The sequence below is a fragment of the Desmodus rotundus genome, chromosome 5 (genome assembly GCF_022682495.2).
Source record: "Desmodus rotundus isolate HL8 chromosome 5, HLdesRot8A.1, whole genome shotgun sequence".
Classification (NCBI taxonomy): Eukaryota; Metazoa; Chordata; class Mammalia; order Chiroptera; family Phyllostomidae; genus Desmodus; species Desmodus rotundus.
In genome coordinates this window covers 149,135,464-149,158,528 of record NC_071391.1, presented here as the reverse complement: position 1 = coordinate 149,158,528, position 23,065 = coordinate 149,135,464, and the positions used below count along the sequence as shown (strand labels likewise).

General features: G+C 42.5%; 1 protein-coding gene across 1 annotated transcript in view; it reads right to left on the bottom strand.

Moving 5' to 3' along the window:
* SRD5A2 (steroid 5 alpha-reductase 2) overlaps positions 1-9,181 on the bottom strand; it is a 41,829-nt gene extending 32,648 nt beyond the window's left edge. The window contains exon 1 of the mRNA XM_024552426.3: positions 8,904-9,181. Coding sequence (XP_024408194.1) covers positions 8,904-9,181 — 278 coding nt within the window. The remainder of the gene's footprint in view (positions 1-8,903) is intronic.
* Between the last annotated feature and the right edge of the window lie 13,884 nt (positions 9,182-23,065).

The window sequence follows — 23,065 nt, the reverse complement described above, 5'->3', positions numbered from 1 at the left end:
CTTATGAAACGATTCTCAATGTCACTACTCATCAGGGCAATTGAAATTAAAACCACAATTAGATATAACCTCACACTTGTCAGAATGGCTATCATTCATAAACCAAGTGTGGCAAAGATACTTCTTTAAAGAATGGGAATTCAATGAAGATTGCATAAATATTAAATCTTGACCAATAAAAAAGATCCAGAGGATGAGAAAGGATTATAAGGAAAGACAGGTTGAAAATAGTTCCTCTATATAGTTCTAATAGTTCCTTCTCCTGAAATGAAGAGAGAATTATGCCTTTGAGCTTCCAGAGATATTCTTTATCCTGATTTCTAGCCTAGATTTCCTTGATCTTTGTTTTTTTAATTATATTTTATTGATTATGATATTACAGTTGTCCTGATTTTTTCCCCATTTCCTTCCCTCCACCCAGCATCCCCCACTCCCTCAAGCAATTCCCCCACCCTTGTTCATGGGTCATGCATATAACTTCTTTGGCTACTCCATTTCCTATACTGTACTTTACATCCCTGTGGCTATTCTCTAACTCCCTATTTGTACTTCTTAATCCCCTGACCCCTTCACCCATTCTGCCATCACCTCTTCCCATCTGGCAACCATCAAAATGCTCTCTGTATGCATGATTCTGACTCTGTTTTTCTTGTTTGCTTAGTTTGTTTTTTTAATTCAATTGTTGATAAATATATATTTATTGCCATTTTATTGTTTATAGTTTTGATCTTCTGTTTCTTAAATAAGTCATTTAACATTTCATATAATAATGTTTGGTGGTGATGAACTCCTTTAGCTTTTTCTTGTCTGGGAAGCTCTTTATTTGTCCTTCAATTCTAAATGATAGCTTTGCTGGAGAGTGATCTTGGCTGTAGGTCCCTGCTTTCTATGACTTTGTATATTTCTTGCCAATCCCTTCTAGCCTGCAAAGTTTCTTTTGAGAAATCAGCTGACAGTCTTATGGGAACTCCTTTGTAGATAACTCTGCTTTTCTCTTGCTGCTTTTAAGACTCTCTCTTTACTTTTAACCTTTGGCATGTTAATTATGGTGTGTCTTGGTGTGAGCCTCTTTGTATCCATCTTGTTTGGGACTCTGTGCTTCCTGGACTTGCAAGTCCATTTCCTTCACCAAATTAGGGGAGTTTTCTTTCATTATTTTTTCAAATGGGTTTCCAATTTCTTGCTCTTTCTCTTCTCTTTCTGGTAGCCCTATATGTGAATGTTGGACCTATTGAAGTTGTCCCAGAGACTGCTTATAGTACCCTCATATTTTTAGATTCTTTTTTCTTCTTCTTGTTCTGATTGCTTGTTTTTGATTCCTTACGTTCCAAATCATTGGTTCAATTCTCAGCTTCATCCACTCTACTATTGTCTCCCTGTAAATTGTTCTTTATTTTAACTAGCGTATCCTTCATTTCTGACTGGATATTTTTTTATGCTGTTGAGGTCCTCACTAAGTTCCTTGAGCATTCTTATAAACAGTGTTTTGAATTCTGCATCTGATACATTGCTTATTTCCATTTTGTTTGCCTCTTTTTCTAAAGTTTTGATCTGTTCTTTCATCTGGGCCACGTTTCTGTCTCCTTGTTTTGGCAGCCTCCTGTGTTTGTTTCTATGTATTAGGTAGAGGCACTTTGACTCCATGTCTTGCGTGGCTTCATATAGTAGGTGTCCTGTAGAGTCCAGTAGCACAACCTCGCCTATCACCCAAGCTGGGTACTCAAGGTGCACCCTTTGTGTGGGCTGAGTACAGCCTCCTCATGTAATTGAACCTTGGTTGCTGTTGACAAAGCAATGGGAAGGATTCACCCAGGTCAGTTAGCTGCAAGGCCTGGCTGTGACCACTGACCACCAGCCTCTGCCTTCCATGGAGAGTTGGCTATGCAAAGGCAGGGTGGTGATTCCCTAACATGGTTTTTAGCTGGCCACTGGGGACACTGGCTCTGGGATATCCTCAGTGAAGCAGGCCAAGATAAGTCTGCACCTGTGTTTTGCATGGGGCCCCCCTGTCTGAGCTACTAAGCAATCTGAGATGGCTGTTACCTTTGTTGGATTTGGAGATTCCCAGGCGAAGCCAAGCCTTGAGTCTAGGCTGGCTGCTGTTAGTGCCAGGCCTGAGGCTAACTGAGGCCAACTGCTGCTTGTTTGATAGGATCTAGGAAGTTGTGCAGCATAAGCCAAGACCAGCCAATCATATAGAAAAGCAGCTTGGGGAGGGTGGAATCTCTGGGGATCTCCAAGGAGAGTCAAACAGTGTTAGCCAGGTTAATGGATTCTCGGATATGGCACCAGCTTGCCAGCCAGTGGCTCTGTGGGAGGAGGATTTAGAAAAGGGACAATGTCCTCTACTCGCATTGATGCCACTTCAGTTTCTCCCAGTATGCCACTGGTGTCTTTGAAGCTCCTATCCCAGTGCTGGAGCTCAGAGGGAGTGAGTCTGAGTACATGAGTCCACGTGTGGGTTCTTTAAGAGGAACTTCTAGGGCCTCCAGGAGTTTCTTCCACCGACACAATCCCTGCTGGATTTTGTAGCCAGAGGTTGTGGGGACTTATCTTCTTGACACCGGAACCCCAGGCTGGGCTTCCTGGTGTGGGGCTGGGACTCCTCCGTCCCTAGATATCCCTCCCAAATTTTCATCTACCACACATGGGTGTGGGACCAGCCTGTTCTGTATCTGTTCCCCTCCTACCAATCTGGGTGGAAGTTGTTTCTTTAATTCCATAGTTGTCAGACTTCCATTCAGCTCAATTTCTGACAGTTCTGGGTGATGGTTGTTCTATGTTATAGTTGTAATTTTGATGTGGTTGCGCAAAAAAGGTGAGCTATGTCTGCCTACACCACCATTTTCACTAGAAACTCCTTGACCTTTGGATCCTAGGAATTCTCTACTCAATTATAAGGCTGTGCTTCTATTCAAGTTCTTGACCTGTTTTAGTGATCTTTCTCTGTCCATGGACTCTGTTTTCTCCTTGCATAGAGTATCTGCCTACTTATCATGTTGAAAAGGTCTAAGCCTTGGTGGGGTGGAGTGGCCTGCCGTACACCACAAGGTGGCAGGTTTGATCCTTGGTCATGACACATGCCGGGGTCTGGTTCATGCTCAGTTGGAGTATCTATGGGAGGCAATGATAGAGCGCTCTCTCTCTCTCTCTTTCTCTCTCTCTCTCTCTCCTTCTCTTTCTTTTCCTCTCTCTCTAAAATCAATGAACAGCCCTGGATGGTGTGGCTCAGTGCATTGAGTGCTGCCCTATGAACCGAAAAGTCATCAGTTCAATTCCCAGTCAGGACACATGCCTGGGTTTCAGGCCAGGTCACCAGTTGGGGGTGTGCGAGAAGCAACCGATCCATATATCTCTTACACACTGATGTTTCTCACCTTCTTTTTCTCCCTCCCTTCCAATCTCTAAAAATAAATAACGCCTTATTAAAATAAAATCAATAAACATATTTTCAGGTGAGGATTAAAGGAAAAGAAAAGGAAAAGGAAAAGGAAAAAAAAAAGGAAAGGTCTTGAACCACTGAGGTGCTCAGTTGAATCTGGGTGGGCACAAGATGTAACATCTTCATTCAGTCATTTAACCTTATTCAGCTTCTTTCTTTGTCTATAAATGCATATCTCAAGAAAAGCTAAGGTGGTAGCCTAGGTAGACACAGCTTGCCTCCTCACACAACCACACCAAAATTACAACTAAACTACAGAACAACCATCATTCAGAACTACCAGAAATTGAGCTGAATGGATGTCCTACAACTATGGTATTAAAGAAGAAACTACATCATGACTGGTAGGAGGGGTAATGATGCAGAATGGGCTAGTCCCACACCTACACGTAGTGGAAAAAAATTGGGAGGGATATTATGGGAGCAAGGGATCCCAGCCCCAAACCAGGCCCCCCAGACTAGGGTTCTAGTGCCAGGAAGATAGGTCACCATAATATCTTCTGTAAAAACCAGTGGGGATCGCAGCTATGGAAGATAGAAACTGCTAGACTCCCCAGAAGTTCCTCTTAAAGGGCTTATATGAACAGATTTGTTCAGACTCACTCACTCTGAGCTCCAGCACCAGAGCAGCAGCTTGAAAGGTACCAGAAGCAAACAGGGAAGAGCTGAAGTATCTGGCATCAGAACGAGCAGTGGGGGACAGCTTTCTCCCATACAGAAATGTTGACTAAGCTGGCAGGTGGGTGCCATATCTGAGACTTCATCCACCAGACTCACAACTTTTGCCCTACCCTGGTGATTCCCTGTGGTTCCACCCCACTCAACTTTCAGGCCCACTCAAGCTCTTTCCAGGGGCTTTTCCATACAAATGGCTCATCTTGAATAATGCTTCAGATTTTCCTAAATTCTCTCAACAAGGAGCACTGGGCCTTGGCAAGCCTATACCTCTTGCTAAGCGGCCCCAGACCCAGTAATAGCAGCAGCTCACCTTGGTTCACATCTTGGCTTCTCTTGGTCACGTCCAAGCCCAGCACAAGTAGCAGCTATCTACTGATTGCTTTGTATCTTATGCCAGGCAAAGATAAGCTAAGGTGGCTTACCTTAGCCTGCACCTCCCAGGAAGCCCCAGAGATAGCAAACCCAGTGGACAGCTATAGACCATATCAAAGTACCACCACCCAATCACCTCCACAAGTGACACAATCAAAAGGCAGACTAGCAGACACCAAGGCCCTACTCTGTAGAATGGGTCCCTCACAGCTGATCCTTCATGGTGGTCGGAAATTGGTGGTCAGTGGTCACAGCCAGTCCTTGCAGTAGATTGGCCTGGGAAAATCCTTTCAATTTACCTGCCAACAGCAATCAAGGCTCAACTACAAGAGGAAAATGTATACATCCCACACAGTGCGTACACCTTAAATACTTAGGGGTATGATAGAAGAGGCTGTGCCACTAGACCCTACAGGACACCTACTACATTAGACCACTCTACCAAGACAGGGCGTCATTGCAGCTCTACCTAGTACATAGAAACACACACAGGGAGGCTGCCAAAATGAGGAAACAAAGAAACATGGACCAAATGAAAGAGCAAATCATAAATCCCGGGGAAAAAAACACTAAACAAAATGGAGATAAGCAATATATCAGATGCAGAGTTCAAAACACTGGTTATAAGGATCCTCAAGGAACTTAGTGAGGACCTGAACAGTATAAAAAAGATCCAGTCAGAAATGAAGAATACACTAGTTGAAATAAAGAACAATTTACAGGGAATCAACAGTGGGGAGGATGAAGCTTAGAATCAAATCAGCAATTTGGAATATGAGAAAGCAAAAAACAACCAATTAGAACAGCAAAAAAGAATAAGCAATAAAAAACAATGGGGTTAGTGTGGAGAGCCTCTGGGACAACTTCAAGTGTGCCAACATTCACATCATAGGGGTGCTGAAAGGAAAAGAGAAAGAACAAGAAATTGGAAACCTATTTGAAAAAATAATGAAAGAAAACTCCCCTAATTTGGTGAGGGGAATAGACATCAAAGTCCAGGAAGCACAGAGATTCCCAAACAAGATGGATGCAAAGACACCCACTCCAAGACACATTATAGTGAAAATGTCAAAGGTTAAATACAAAGAGAGAATTCTTAAAAGCACCAAGAGAAAAACAGTTAGTTACCTACAAGGGAGCCTCAATAAGAGTATCAGCTGATTTCTCAAAAGAAACTTAGCGGGCTAGAAGGGCTTGGCAAGAAATATTTATAGTGATGAAAAACAAAGACTTACAACCAAGATTACTCTACTGAGCAAAGCTACTATTTAGAATTGAAGGACAGATAAAGAGCCTCCCAAACAAGAAAAAGCTAAAGGAGTTCATCATCACCAAACCAGTATTATATGAAATGTTAAAGGGTCTTCTTTAAGAGGAAGAAGATAAAAAATATGAATGATAAATGGCAATAAATACATATTTATCAACAATTGAATCTAAAAAACAAACAAGCATAACAGAAACAAAATCATAGATACAGAGAACATTTTGATGGCTGTCAGATGGGTGGGAGATTGGTAGGATGGGCAAAAAGTGAAGGGATTAAGAAGTACAAACTGGGACTTCCAGCTAACATGGAGACATAGGTAGATATGCTTTACTTCCTCACACAACCAAAAGAAGGACAACAACAAATTTAAAAACAAAAAACAACCAGAACTGCCAAAAAATCGAACTGTATGAAAATCCAACAACCGAGGAGTTAAAGAAGGAACATTCATCCAGACTAGTGGGAGGGCAGAGATGGTCAGCCAGTGTGGAGAGGACACACAGCAAGGTGGCAGCTGGTAGACCAGGCAGTCCCACATTTGTGTGCAGCAAAACTGGGAGAAACAACTGGAGAAAAAGACACACTGCACAATCCAGGGTTCCAGCCTGGGGAAGTAAAGCCTCAAAACCTCTGGCTATAAAAACCTGTAAGGGTTGTAGTGACAGGAGAAATTTCAGTCTCACAGGAGAGACTGTTGGAGCAGCCCATGGGTCCCTAGAATGTACACAAATCCACCCATCCAGGAATCAGCACCAGAAGGGCCCAATTCCCTTGTGGGTGGCAGTGGAAGTGACTGAAAGTGGGGCAAGAGTTGAGCAAATGGCATTATTCCCTCTCTGACACCTCCCCCACATACAGCGCCACAACACAGCACATGGGTTGCCCCGCCCTGGCGAATACCTAGGGCTCTTCCCCTTACTACATAACACACGTGCCAAGACAAAGAAATATGGCCCAAATGAAAGAACAGATCAAAACACCAGAAAAAGAACTAAGCAATGAGGAGAGACACAACCTATCAGATGCAGAGTTCGAAACATTGGTAATCAGTATGCTCACAGAAATGATTGAGTATGAACACAAAATACAGGAAGAAGTGAAATAAACAAAAATGTAAAGGGAACCAACAGTGAAGGGAAGGAAATTGGGACTCAAATCAATGATCTGAAACAGAAGGAAGAAATAAACATTCAACCAGAACAGAATGAAGAAACAAGAATTCAAAAAAATGAGAGGCTTAGGAACCTCCAGGAGAACGTTCCAACTTTAAACGTTCCAACATCCTAATCATAGAGGTGCCAGAAGGAGAAGAGGAAGAACAAGAAATTGAAAACTTATTTGAAGAAGTAACGAAGGAGAACATCCCCAATCTGGCAAAGGAAATAGACTCCAAGAAGTCCAGGAAGCTCAGAGAGTCCCAAAGAAGTTGGACTCAAGGAAGCACACACCAAAGCACATCATAATTACATTAGCCAAGATTAAAGATAATGGAGGGAATCTTAAAAGCAGCAAGAGAAAAGGACATAGTTACCTGCAAAGGAGTGCCCATAAGACTGTCAGCTGATTTCTCAAAAGAAAACTTACAGGCAAAAAGGGGCTGGAAAGAAGTATTCGAAGTCATGAAAGGCAAGGACCTACATCCAAGATTGCTCTATCCAGCAAAGTGTTCATTTAGAATGGAAGGGAAGATAAAGTGCTTCCCAGATAAGGTCAAGTTAAAGGAGTTCATCATCACCAAGCCCTTACTGTATGAAATGTTAAAGGGACTTATCTAAGAAAAAGAAGATCAAAACTATGAACAGTAAAATGACAACAAACTCACAACTATCAACAATTGATCCTAAAAAACAAAAACAAAAACGAACTAAGCAAAGGATTGCAGAAATGGAGATCAAGTGGAGGGTTATCAGCTGGGAGGGGGAGGGGGAGAATGGGGGAAAAGGCACAGGGAATAAGAAGTATAATTGGTAGGTACAAAATAGACAGAGGGAGGTTAAGAATAACATAGGAAATGGAGAAGCCAAAGAACTTATATGTATGACCCATGGACATGAACTAAGGTGGCAGGGGGGATGGAGGGTGAGAAAGAGGAGAAAAAAATGGGACAACTGTAACAGCATAATCAATAAAATATAATTAAATAAATAAGTGCATGTCTCACAAGGTTACAATAGGGTTAGATGAGACAATAGATGCTAAATGACTGGGCACAGTAGGCAACTTAAAAGAGTGTTCCCCCCTGGTTCTGTCCTTTTGGAGGTTAGCAGTCATTTGAATCCTAAAAGGATTGGTTTCTTTCCTGACTTTCTCAGACTATAAGGCAAAGTTTTTCTGAACCTGGAATGTTTAACTTAGTGAACATTTGAGCTGTAAGTTGACTTTGACCCGTTCATATTGATATTGTGGGGGAACTGGAAAGGTAGAATAGGAGGTGGTGAGAACGGTCCCTTTTGGGTGGAGCCTGGGAAGTGGGGCTCTCACTGCGCAGGTCAGCAGGTTCCCATCACTTCTCTCCCACGACTGAAGTCCAGGTCTGGCTCTACCTAGTCCCTTGCTCAGACTCGCAAAGATAAGTTCATCTATCCCTCTGAGCTGTTTCCTTCTGCAGGTGTTAACACTTAAGAGTCTCGCAGAATCTCTAAACCAGCCCACCCCTACCCTGCAAATGAAAGAGAGAGGGAGAGAGGGAAGAGTAGGGGAAGGGGAAGGGGAAGAGGATGGGAAAGGGAAGGGGAGGGAAGAGTAAGGGGTTAGGCACCATAGGCGACGCTGGACCTCGGGGATTTGGAGAAAGTCCCTGTCAAAAGCTCTGCCCAGCCTGAGTTTTCAGGTTTCTCTCCCGCCCTCTCAACCTCCTTCCCCAGAGGAGCCAGAGGATTTGGTCTGGAACCAACAGGTGAGGCGTAGGACCAGGGGCAGTGAAGGCGGCGTCTTCCCTGCGACAGCCTCGCCACCCGCCCCATCCGGCCCGCAGCCCCAGCCCATTCAGGTGCTCCCCGTGAGCCCCGCTCAGCCCTCCTGACAGTTGCCCCCGCAGCCCCTCCGCAGTCCTTGGTGCGCGCCGCAGGCTGCACTCCTGGACACCGCAAGACTGGTTGTTCAGTGCATGCCGCCGCGCCCCGCGGTGGGGGAAAACGCTACCTGTGGAAGTAATGTGCGCAAAAGAGGCCCAGAAGCACACTCTCAGGCTGGGCAAGAAGAGCGCGGGGCTGACCGACGAGCATCCCCGCTGGGACCGCAAAGGAGGGCAGCTCCTGCAGGAACCAGGCGGCGCGGGCGGGCAGGTGGGCGGCTGTGCTCAGACTCCCTGTGTACTTCCCATAGCCGGAGGGCTCCCCTAAGTACAGTATCAGCGCCCCCAGAGTGGCTAAAGCGGCGCTGCCCGCCAGCACCGGGCTCTGCTGGCAGTGAACAGGCATTGCGTTGCGATCTCCGCCAGTGGCCACTGCCAGCGTACGGGAGAGCGCGGACCCCACCGCCCCTTTATGGAGCGCGAGACACCTCTCTGTGTCCGCCCCTTTAAGCTTTGGCTCCCGCCTTCTCGTCTACCTCCCACTTGGGCGCGGCCAGCCCTGTCTCTGCCCCCAGTCAATGCCCCATTCTCGAGGCTATCGCTTTAGGAGGCAGGTAGAGTGGGAGGAGGGACAAAGGCTTTTGGGAGCCAGAAAATGTGTCCTGGGGTCCTGAGCCTTTGACTAGCCCAGACCCGTGCTTCCACCCAAGCGGCCACTCGCTTTGCCGCCTGCCCCCGCAGCAGGAAGGATTTAGCGGGAAGGTTCTCCCATCCATGCACACATCCTCAGGGCCGCAGCCCCGAAGCCCCTGCCCTCGAACCACCCCAAGCCAGGATCTCCAACCCCTCTGATTCCTACCTCCTTCAGTCCCCGCCCACTCCCACCCAGCCCCGCCTCCTTCCTGCGACCAGGGGACCTACGTCTAGGTACTTCCCGCGTCTGCCAGCCCCTGTGTTGGGACCGCGCACTCCTTCGCCACTCTCAGCATCAGTGTCCCCTCTGCACCACCACACGCGCAGCGAGGCACCAGCTTCTCCCAGCCCTAATTCCTCAGCAGTTTTTCTCCAGACCTCCAGGTGCATCCCGAGGCCTCTGTCAAAGGGCGGAGTCCCTGAGCGTGGGTGTGGCTGCACGGACTAGGCCCGTTGAGTAGTGACCCTGTGGGTCCTCCCTAGCCTCCCCTTCCCGGGCGCCCTGAAGGTGGCCAGGTTCAGGCTAACGTGTAGGGCTTCTCCTGAGAGACTCCCTCTCCCAGCTCCGCCAGTGGATGCGACGGGTTCCATCCGGCGGTGCCACTGCAGATGCTACTGCGCTCCAAATACACCCAGACGCAGTTCTTTCTCTTCCATTTGCCGCCCTTCGCTCATTCTCCACCTTCGTTCCTTCCCCATTTCCTCTTCTCTGATGCAGCGTCCAGACTTCCTTGGCTGCCCTCCTCCTTTCTTTTGAGCCCCTTACCTCTCATCCTTTCTTTGACCTAGCTTCCCTCCTTCGGGGTTGGCCTCCTTTTCCCGCCTGCTGTTGTACACCCTTTTGTCCCGCCTTCCTTGATTAATTTATCCCGGTTAATTTTCTCCTCTGGTCCCTACCTCAGACTCCACCTCAGTGCCCACCCCCTCTCTCCTACCTCACCCAGCCCCTCTTTCCTGGGCCCTTTGTTCTTTCTACCCCCCTTAGCTCCAACTCATGGCCTCTCAGAAGCCTCACTATCTCCCCTCCACATTCGCCCTGTTGTACTACCGGCTGTTCCCCTGAAAGGCACATTGTCTCATCTGCCCAATACGGCAGGGGCGGGGCACTTTCTGGTTCCTGGGACAGGTGATATATTGATGACACTTTTTTGCTACAAGGTACTCTCTGCCTGTTGACCAAGAGGCATTTATTACTGCCCTGTTAGGTAATAGGTTAAGTAGTAATCAATCATACTTCAGTTTTCAACTGATCACCATGTAAGAATCACCCAGGCTGACTGAAGCACTTTGCAGGGAGTAATCAGGTATTGGCTCACACAGCTTCTTGGAGCTGTTTTTGCCCAGGCTTTACAGTGCAGATCCAGTCCCCCAGTTACCACCTGCTAGTGGAGGACACCCAAATCTAGATCTCCAGCAAAGACCTGACTTCCGATCTGCATTCCCTCCCTGCTGAACAACTCCACTTGCATGTCCTTCAGAGATTTCAAATTCAACCCTACCCAAGGCTGGACCAGTTTATCATTCCCTCTATGCCCCATCCATACCCAGACCCTCCGCCTGCCATTCCTAATTGTTACACCTTCTCTGTCCTGAATAGCTATAGCCTCCCTGGAAGGCTAGTACATAGACACAGAAAGCTGTAGATTAACTGATGCCATACAGTATATGGAGAATAAGCAATGTGATTTTCAAACCCAACTCAGTGGAAGAACTTTTGAAATGAAATTTCTCCTGTCTCAACTCCCTTCTCTCCTTTTCCTAACTTTGCCCTATTTTGGTCCTCATTAATTTTTTTCACTGTACCAGTTAGCTTTTACAGCATAACAGTCTACCCTAGAAGTCAGTGGTTTAACAAAGTCAGTTATTTTCTGTTTATGATCTGTAAGTCAGGTGGGGGTCAGCTGACCCAAGCTGGGTTGGGCTGATCTCAACTGTGCTCATTCATTCATCTGTGGAGCAACTGAGAGCCCTGCTCCAGGCTGGGTTTGATGGGAAGCCTCAGCTGGGCCATCTCTAATTCACATGACTCTCATCCTAGGATGAGTGTGCTAGTCCCAACATATCTGTGTAATCTCAGTAACAGAAGCACAAGAGTACAAGAAACACACAAGACCTCTCAAGACTTGGGCCAAGAACTAGTACACTCTTACCTCCTATTCATTCTATTGGCCCAATCAAATCATGTGTTAGATTCCAGAGTCAGAGTGGGAGAGTACTGCAAAGTTAAGTGGCAAAAATGAGGGATACGGGGAATCCCTGCATCAAACCAATAATGCAACCAACTGTTCAGTATTACATACATAGAGAAAGTACCCAAAGTGTAATGTACTGCTTGATTGATTTGCACAAACTGAACACTTTGTTATAACCAGCACTTAAGTCAGGAAGCAGATTATTAGCATACCAAAAGCTCCCCTCATGCGTCTCCTTATATTCTTCCCAGAATAACCACTACTCTGACTACTAACACCATTATTTTTAGGCTTGCTTTTTTAAAATTTTATTTTTCAATTACAGTTGACATTCAATATTATTTTATATCACTAGCAGGTATATAGCACAGTGGTTAGACAATCATATAATTTACAAAGTGATCCCTCCAATATTTCAAGTTTGAACTTTACACAAATATAATCACATAGTATTTACTCTTTGTGCGTGTTTTAGTGGTACCTGAGATTTGTTTTAATCAGCTATTGTGAGATGCACAGACACAGAAATGACTGTCATGAATGAAGCTTATCCTCACAGATCCCTAGAAACAAGAGGCAAAGCACGCCACACAAACCACATGGGGAAGAACCAGGATGAGGCAATGGCAGAGGGAGTGAGAGGAAAATATGGACAAGAGCCTTTATTCTGGATTATGCAGGAAGGAATGGACAAGGCAGGGTAAGCAGGCTTAGGGTCGTCTGGTTTAATTGTCTAATTTAATTGTCTAGTTTGAATAATTTCAGTATGCTCTTGGTTTTGAGGACTATCTCTAGTTTTCTTGTATCTGTCTCTAGGGTGATTCGAGCAGGTGAATAATGGTCCAGGGTGAGCTTGATGTAAGAGGTGGTTGTGGTATGGTGTGTGTATGTGTGTGTTGGGGGAGAGAGAGAGAGAAAAATCATCTCAGAAGTAGTGATCCCAGAAGATCATGTTTTAGGGGTAGGAATTTTTAGAATGAAGGCATCCTTTCTAACAAAATGTCAAATCAATGCCTCTGAGGATCAAGATGATTCCCAAGTACTTTAGCAAAGCCCAACCCTCTTGAAAGGAAGACAATTAAATCCAGACAAGTAACAATGTGACCTTCACAATATCCAACATCCATCTTAGAGATCCAAGAACACTGATAAACTCCAAGCAAAATGAACCAAACACTGGAGTTGAGCCAACTTTCACAGGGTTAGGACACAGTCCTGTACAAGGCTACCCTGACTTCAGATACCAGCAAGTTCAGGGGTCGTCAGACCACACACACTTCTGAACAACTGTCTATAAATCTGAGTGTTCCCACAGACCCTTCAGGTCCAATAATGCACTAGAACAACTCATGGAACTCATGAAAGCCCTATAATTATGATTAGTTTTGTTATGGTAGAAAAATATCAGAAACAGCCAAAAGACAAGATGCATAAGGTAAGATCTTGGAGGGTCCCAAACATGAAGCTTCCCTGTCTTCTCCCCTTGGAGTCAGGACCCACTCACTGCCTTCCCAGCACACTATGTGTGACAATATGCAGTGTACTGTCTACCAGAAAAGCTCACGCAAGCTTTAGCATCCAGAGGTTTTATTAAGATTCCATTATGTAAGCACAATTGATTGAATCATTGGCCATGTAGATTAAAACATTAATTTAAAAGAATATATGAGAGGGGACACCAAAAATCTGGAATTATCTTCTGGAGGGTGGGTCCCTTATAGTACATGCTTCCCTTGCTAGGTGAGTTTTCTAGGAACCCACCTGTATTGGTGTACCAGCTGGCATTGTTGTGAGAGGCTGCATTCAGCTTCAGTGGGTTTTTTTTGAAGACTCCTTCAATGCATTTGCCCATTTCATGATGGGTGATTTACCAATGCACCTGCCCATGTCACACTGAGGTGTTTTTTTTGTTTTTTTTTTACCCCAAACAGCATGACCTCCATGCCTCACCCTCCTCTATTCACCTGACCTCAACCCAAACTACTTTTTTTTTTGGTTGCCCCAGATAAAATAAGGCCTCAAAAGAAAACGTTTTGCCCATATGGAAGAGGTGAAACAAACAAAAAAAACATTAGAAGCACTAAAAGGCATCAAAATAGACAAATTCAAAACTGTTTTGAGCAGTGGAAAAAACATCTTGATGGGTGTATTGCATCAAATGGAGTGTCTTGGAAAGTGGCTGAAGTTTAAACATGTAAGAATATAAGAATAAATACACAATTTTTTAATAAATGAATTCCATTTTGGGGGCCCCCCTGTATGCACTCATATGTTCCTTGCAGTATTATTTACAGTAGCCAACATATGGAAGCAACCCAAGTGCCCGACAATAGACGAGTGGATAAAAATGTTGTTGCACACATTTACAATGGAATATTACTTGGCCATAAAAAAGAATGAAATCTTACCATTTGCGACAGCATCAATGGACCTAGAGAGAAGTATGCTAATTGAAGTAAGTCAGTCAGAGAAAGACAAATACCATATGATTGCACTTACATGTGGAATCTAAAGAACAAAATAAACAAACAAAATATAAACAGACTCAAAGATACAGAGAATAGACTAATGGTTGCCAGAGGGAAGGGGGGGCTTGAGGAATTGGGTGAAAAGGGTGAAGGGACTAAGAAGTAGAAATTGGTCGTTATAAATAGTCACCAGGAAGTAAAGTACAACTTAGGAAATGTAGTCCATAATATTGTAATAACTGTGTATGGTGCCAGGTGAGTCCTGGAAATGTCAGGGGAACACTTGTAAAGTATATGATTGTCCAATTGCTATGCTGCACACCTGAAACTAATACAAAATATTATGGAATATTAAATAAATAAATACAGATGGATTAAGTGCTCCCATCAAAGGACTTAGGATGGCTGAATGGATAAGAAAATAAGACCCTTACATATGCTGTCTGCAAGAGACTAACTTCAGATTGAAAGACATACAGGGACTGAAATTAAGGAACAGAAAAAGACTTTTCATTAAAATGGAAACAAACAAACAAGCTAGGATAGCAACACTTATACCAGACAAAATAGACTTTAACACAAAGGCTGTAACAAGAGACAATAAAGGACCCAGCAATTCTACTTCTGTGTATTTATCTGAAGAAATCCAAAACACTAAATTGAAAAGACACATACATACATATACTATTGCAGCATTATGTACAATAGCTAAGACAAGGAAGCAACCTAAGTTTCCATCAGTGGATGAATGGATTAAGAAGTGGTGCATATATACAATGAAATCTGTATTGGCTGTAAGAAAATACTGGGATCTTACTATGTGCAATAGCATGGATGGACCTAAAGGGCATTGTGCTAAGTGAAATAAGTCAGAGGAAGACAAATGCCATATAATTTCACTTATATGTGGAATCTAAAAATCAAAATAAATGAACAAGCAGAACAGAGGTAGGCTCATAGATACAGAAAACAGTTTGATGGTTGCCAGAGGGGAGGTGGGTTGGAGGGATGTGTGAAAAAGGTAAAGGGATTAAGACGTACAAATTGGTAGTTAAAGAATATTCATGGGATGTGAAGTGCAGCACAGGGAATATAGTCAATACTACCGTAATAACTGTATGGTGTCAGATGAGCACTAGATTTACTGGGGTGATCACTTTGTAAGTTATACAAATGTATGATCAGTGAGTTGTGTACCTAAACCTAATATAATATTGTACATCAACTGTAACTGAAAATTTTAAAGTATTTCTTAAAAGAAAAAAAGAAAATGATAAGAAAACTATACAAAAGAAACACACAGAGAAAACATAAATGAAGGAGAGAAGAGAAAGAATGAAGACTCTACAACCTGTATTGGTGGCAATATCAAGAAGTATAACATATATGTAATAGAATCCCTGAAAAGGACAGAAAGGAGACAGAAAAAACTAAACAAACAATATTAGGAAACTTTTCAAATTTGATGACAATTCCATCTTATGGATTCAAGAACCTTGATAAGCCCCAAGCAAAATTAACACGCACACATAAATCACACCAGGGCATATCATAATCAAGTTGCTGAGAATCAGTCAAAAAGGGGAAAATTTTAAAAGCAGCCAGGGGGTGGGAGGAGGAATGACATAGAAGAACAAAGGTAACAAGTACAATAGATTTCTCAGAAACTATGCAAGCCAGAAGATAAGAGGATGATATATTTAAGGTGCTGAAAGAAAATTTTTCTCAACCAAGAATTTTATATCCAATGAAAATATCCTTCAAAATTAAACGTGAGTTTTGCATCCAGGCATGATGGACGAAGGTTCTTCCACACACACATACACACTCAGATACACATCGTGACCTTCTTCAGCAACCTCCTCTGCTCAGAATGGAGACCTAAGCTAGTTAGAAAACTCTGATGCGCATTCCATCTCAACCCTACATCTAAACCTACCTGCCCCTGTCCTAGTCCCTCAGGGCCCTACAATATTCTAGAGAATGAAAATGTTGATCGAACAAATTCTTCATGATAGCGGGCTATTCAGCAATCTTCCACTCTGCCAATGTGCTATTTCCGGGTGATATCAACAGTCAACAAAATTTAACTTTTTTTCTGGAAGACTTCTAAACAATGACTAGGTGAGGATTTTTAGACATGATAGCAGGTCTTCCCGGAAAATATTTGTTGGTTACATGGAGCTTTCAAATCATATCCTCATATTAGACTCTGTTCCATGGGACACTTTATGTATTAATGTGATCCTTTTCCCTAGTACGTAGCCAAAAATATCATTAGAAAGAACAGGAGACATCCCCTTCCATGTCCTGAAGGAGAATTGACAGGCCATTAGTCAAGGAAGTACAAACATCAAAGGATATGAGCTCTGGGGGTGGACACAGATCACAGCTCTGCTGGGCCAAGTTCATTCTGTTCTTGGAGAAAGAGGTCCACACAAGGAAAAAATTGGGTCAAGACTAAGGGCAGATTAGGTCTAATAAAGGAACAGTGCATGTGGGGAGTAGGAGCTGAATGAGTCTAGAAGCAAAGAGCTTCAAATCAACCTGTCCTAAAAACAAAACAAAACACAAACAAACAAACAAAAAACCACTCCCAGTCCCAAGCCTCTGGGGAAACAATTTTTCCTTGGAAAACCAAAAAGAGTGGTTCCTACACTTTGAAATTTCAGACTACAAGAATTGACAACTTTTACTTTGCTAATTGAATACAATTTTTTTTGTTTTTTAATACAATTTTTAAAGTAACATTTGCCATTATGATTATTTCATACAAGAAAATAAGATTTTGAAATCAAAAAAAGTAAAGGTCTTGTGCTCTCTGGAAACACAGACAAAACCAAATTTCTTGCCCTACAAGACTGCCTACCACTTGAGGGTCCCATCGGGATATGGCCTGAAGGCTCGGCCAGCCTTGCCCTGTGCCTTTTTCCAGCAGTGCTCATTACTCATGCGCCCTCTCCAGGTACTACCCTATGTTACTCATGCCGTGACTCCCCCAATTTTGCAAGAGAAGCACAGTTTGGTCCTTTAAATGTTCATCAAAGTAGGTTGCAAGGTACCTGGGAAAAGAACCTCCTGAAGAACTTCTTGTTACACCAGGGAAGGATTTGGTTGGAGGCAAAGAATTTGGAGCAACTGAGTAGGAAGTATGATAACTTGAAAAGAGTTTGAACTCAGAATGAAGAGACCTGGGTTCTAGTCACAGCTCTAGCACTAACAAACTCCTATTTTCTCTGCACCTCATTATCTTTATCTGTAAATGAAAGGATCAGCTAAATTTTTTCATACATACACTACAGTGAATCTATACACAATCTTCTGAGCTTAAAAATTAGAGTGTCAGCTATTTAAATACCAGTCTCTATTTTTCTCAAATCTGGTGTTTTCAGTGAAAGGTAGAGTTATTTAGTTGTATGGAAGAGTTTCATGCTTTCTCCTAAGCTCCAAGCTTCCATTGGGCCAGAGACACGAGTATGTAAAGATAAAGGACTCTTAGGGCTAGAGGTTAACAGACAAATAATTGATCAGTTGAACCTCTGTAATGGGGTAGAGGAGAGGCCACAAGCTGTGAAATGCTCTCTGAATGACTGTTCCACTGCTTAAGGGACTCTTTTCTTCACTGTTTGGCCCCTAGCAAGGCAGAACTTGAAGACCCAGGGCAGAATGGAACTCTGCAAGGAGTCCTTTGGACACGTGGTCACACCCTGTGATCTTCATCCTGGCCAGGACGTCCTGCTGGCCTATTTCCAGCCTCGATATCACAGCAAGTAATGGAACAATCCTATCACTCTAGCCAGCAACTTCCACTTCGCTCTCCACTGATCTCAAAGACAAACCAGGAACACGCTCAGGCAGCCAGACATTTCAGTTGTCAGACATCTTTAGCTACAAAACACTTTTTAAATGTTTATTATTGCAACTTTCAAACATATAGAAGAGTAGAAAAAATGCTATAATGAACTAACATATACTCATCACCCAGTTTTTAATTAATATTTTGAAATATTTGCTTCCTTTAGTCTTCTTCTGCTAAAGTATTTTTGAGTAAATAACAGACATTATATCTCAACCTTATATACCTTAGTATGCATCTCTGAAAAGTAACAGCCCATTTTTGCCTAATCACAATAGCATTTTTCATACCTAACAAATTTCACAATAATTTAATACCACCTAATACCAAGACTATATTTAAACTTCCCCATTCTCTACCCCCTCAAAAAATAACTTGTATAACTGGTTTATTCAAACCAACGTCCAATCAAATACAACACGCTGCATTTGGTGAATGTATCTCTGAAGTCTCCAAATGAGAACAGCCACCCCTTTCTTTATTTTCTGCTACTGAACAGACTAAAGTAACTGTCTTGTAGAACAGCCACATCCTAGATTCCTCTATTTGTTTCATTGTGGTTTTATTTCTTTCCTGTATCCTCTGTATATTTATAAGCTGAAGTAGGTCTAAATCTTTATTAGAGTAGACATTTTATGCAAGAATACTTCATAGGTGATGCTGTGTGCCTCACATCTGGGGACCACACAGAGCCTCTGGCCATCCCACCATGGGGATGCTAACTTGATCATTGGGGCAAGGTGCTGATTACCAGATCCCTGCACTATAAATTTATATTTTTTCCCCTTGGGACCAGCTCTGCGTCTGGGCAGTGATACTTCATGACTATCCAGTTCCCCAACTTTGTTGTTTAGCAGTCATTCTGCAGTAAGGAAGATCATCCCTTAAAGCTCAAAATCAACATAGCTGTCCTGCCCTAAGTCCCTACTCTGTGCTTGATTCTTTCCCTTTAATTACTGATAGCCAGAGTAAGAAGATACTGTAGTAGTAAGGCAAGTGGCTAGTGAGCACAATTTTGCTTTGAGATTTTTCTCAGTCTGATCAGAGCTTCATTGATTTTTTTATGTTTAATATGTTTTAATCATTTATCCTCATTGTTCTTTTTGATCTTCAAATGTCCCAGCTCTGGCCAGTGAGAGCCCTGTGGGCTGCTTCTTGTGTTCTTTGGACATGATCTCATTATTCTTTGAGGGCGTACTTGCTTTCTGAAAAAGAAGTTATTTTAGGCTCATCCTAGACATTCTCTGCCCCAGACCTGAAACCAGCAATCTCCCCAAGGTGTCCTATGCATTTTTGTGGAAATGGTATTTATAAACCAAAATCTGGCCACTAGGGATACTCTGCTACTGGAATGTCATTGAATAATATATATTTTTAGTACATATCTCAGCATGTTTAAAATTATTTTGGCTTCCTCTATTGGATTTGACAGCTTTACATTATATTCTTTCATTAAACCTGTGTGGCAATCATTTAGCTTGTTTTATTTTCCCCCCCTTTCCCTTCCCTTCCTACTTTTATAGTTTTAGTTTTTTTATACTTTATCGGACACAGAAATTTATCTCACGGCTGTGAAGGCTAGAAGTCGGAGATCACGGGGCAGGTGGGATTGACTCCTTCTGTGGTCTGTGAGGGAGAATTTCTGCCGTATCTCTGTCCTAGCTCCTGCTGGTTCTCTGGCAGTTGGGCGTTCCTGGGCTTATAGATGCATCAGCCTGATCTCTGCCTTCATCTTCACATGGCATTCTCTTGGTATGTTTCTGTCTCTGTGTCCAAATTTCCCCTTTTTATAAGGACACAGCCATATTGCAATAGGGCCACCCAATGACCTCATATTAACTTGGTCATCTGCAAAAACCCTCCTTCCAAATGAGGTCACATTCACAGGTAATGAGGATTACAAACAGGTAAAACAGCACTTTACAGAGACTCTATAACATTAAATGTTTATATTATATAATTGGAAATCAATTATTAAAGTATCAGACTCAAAAGTTTAGAAAAATAGACAAAATTAAACCCAAAGGAATAAAAAAGAATGTCTAAAGATAAGAGTAGAATAGATATGAATTAAATAGAAAACAATTCTACAGAGGAAAACAAAGCCAAAAAATTATTTTGAAAAATTTAATAAAAATTGAGAGAGCTCTAGCAATGCTTGTGAAAAAATAGAAGACATGTATAATTAATATCATGAATATAAAAGAAGATACCTCTGCAGTTCCTACAAACATCAAAATAATAGTAGGAGAATGTTGTTAAAGAACTTATATCAATAAATTTAAATTTTAGATGACACGAAAAATTCCTAGAAAAACAAAACTTATCAAAAGGAGAAAAGGAGAAAAAATCTAGTATTTATTAATGAAATTGAACTGTTAATACTAAACGTCCCTGCAAAGAAATCTCTAGAAAAAGCTGGCTTGTCTGATAAATTCTTTCAAATATTTAAGAAATAATACCAGTCTTATACACAACCGCTTCCAGAAAATAGAAAAGGGGCAAACATTTTCCAACTTTTGAGGCCAAAATAATTTTTCTTACAAAATCGAATAAGGTCACTGCAAAACAAAACAGAACTCAACTGTAATCCAATCTCTCATGAACGAAGATGCAAAAAATCCCGAACAAAATATGCCTTAGCAAATCAAAGCCAGCAGGGCGTGTGTGCTCGCGTGCATATGAGTGTGTATATGAGCGGTCCTCACTCTGCTCAGTAGTGTGGGTCCCTGAACATAACTACGCAAGCTGAAATCATGCAAAGCGATTTTAATAATCAATGGGAAAAATTACAATTTTTCCGTGAACTGTAAAAACTTGTCAAAATATTAAAAATTATCTTACGGTTGGTTATAAATATAGGGAAATGAAATATGGTAAAGCTAATATTTATTTAGTGCACTATAATTTAACACATTAGAAACATTGAGAATTAAAGTGTTTTATTTCTTTGTTTTAAAAAATGTTATCAAGAGTAGTTCAAACAGTGCTTGCTTTCTGGAATGACATACAGAACACGATGCTTTTCTATGTGTTGGTGAAGGTGAGACTCGTACCTAATGAGTCTCTGGAACAGTGGTAATACCAACACCCCCGCAGTCGGTTATTTCTTCTAGAACTCTATGTTCAATTCATATTTCAAAAAATTACCCACTGTGATCATTTCCTGTTTCCTTTTGGCACTTTCTTCTTTGTTGGGCAATTCTGTCTTTCCATTTTCATTCAATTTCGTTTCCATTTTTAAATTTTTTCAATTAAAAATAATTTATTATCACATGGAACAAGGAAGAAACACAACTCCAGATAGCAATCCTGTCTGTGTGTGAACTGAGTAACCGGCTCAGTGACCAATCATCAACAGTCTTTGAAAGGAGGGATGTGATTGGTCAGTGGTCATGCTATGCCTCTGTAATTTACATAGAGATTTGTGGACTGGAGCAGTAGAGTTTGTTCTTCATGCAATTCCTCACTGTTCCTGTACCGCAGTAGCCAAGAATTTGAACTGCGTTGTTGTGAGACTGATTTAACTAAATCATGTTCTTGGAAATCCATGCATGTTGGAACCGCGCCTGTGTATTATAATTGTATGGATTCTACATGTCTGATAGAAAGGTAGAAAGGAGAAAACTCCACGGGGGGTGCCATGCTGTGGTAGGCACCCCAGGTCAGTCAAATGACCCTAGATTCTGCAGGCCCAGTACAGCCCTTCTCTTCACCACATTCTCCAGGATGCCAAGAAAGTCACCACAGGACACTGGGAACTCTGGCAACGGAAGGAATCCAGTGTCCAATCTATGTTCCATTCATCATCAAATAAATAGGTTGTGGCTTCCAATGATCATTAACGTCTTATCAAAACACGCTTTTCTCCTCACGTGTCTGATTTTTTTAAAGGGCATACTTTTGGAAAGGGCAATTTGTACTATTTGGGGATTAAGATTTCTGCTGAAAAATCATCTTCAGTTTAATTATACTATTAACGAGAAAATACTCTCAATTCCAAAAGTTTGTTTGGGGGCCAACTTTTCAAAAGCACACCTCTATACCCCTTGCAATAAGTTAATTAAAAAATCCCATGTACTTCTACTTCCATCATTACCTCTGTCGTTCCCAACTCATGGAAATAACTGTGCTTTCCTCTGTCCTTCTCCCAGAAGCCTGTGCAAGGCCACGGGACTAATCTAATTGCAACCTGAGTTGGGGGGTCCCTCACAGAGCATGGTGCAGTCAGAGACAAGTAATGGGGGCTGTCAGATGCTGCTAAGGGAAAAAAAGCACAAGTAGGGTCCAACTACTTAAAAAGTATTTTTTCTACTTAACCGTGGAAAAATCTCTAAGAGAAACCATAACCCTGCTCTTCAAAATTAGATTGACAATTTCAGGTGGATCTAAGGGACATAGTGGGACACAGGACGGTGGTGGGCTATACCACAACCGGACAGTTCCAGATCAGATCCCCCACCTCTGGGAACCCCCAAGAAGGAATGCTGGTGGGATGGCTGACACAGAGTGCACCTCATCACTCTCCACACCGGGTCTGGCCCTGACGCTGCCCGTCAGAGGCAAGATGCGAAATGCCCTGAAGTCACTTCTCCTACCATTTGGGTGACTTTCCATCTGCTTCAGTGAGAGTTGCTAGATCTTCTTTCCCTCAGTTCTTCCCTTACTTTACAGCAATCAACTATTTAGTCCAGAACTTGCTTTATAGCTTCGTTAGGAAATTACTGGGTCTAAAACTGACTTTGAAATTAAATAAATTCAGAGTTCAGGGTTATAACCTTATGTGGTATTTCCCTTTCCCAGGTCACCCTTTTGCCCAAAGCCATAAACGTTTTGATTAGTCATCTCAGTCTGTTAGAAAGTCAAGGCTTTTCTGCCTGAGTCCTACTGACTCACCTAGAAGCCACTAGAGTCCACACTCAGGGCCAGCGACATTTCCCACTCTAAAAATTAGCAATACGTGGGTCCTCAGCCTCTGGTTTTGATTGCCCTGAACTGTCCTTGCTCTGGAAGACACGTCTGGTGTCAGCTCCTTCAGCCTAGTCTGCCCCTCAAATTTCTCTTCAAGTCCCTTCAGTTTC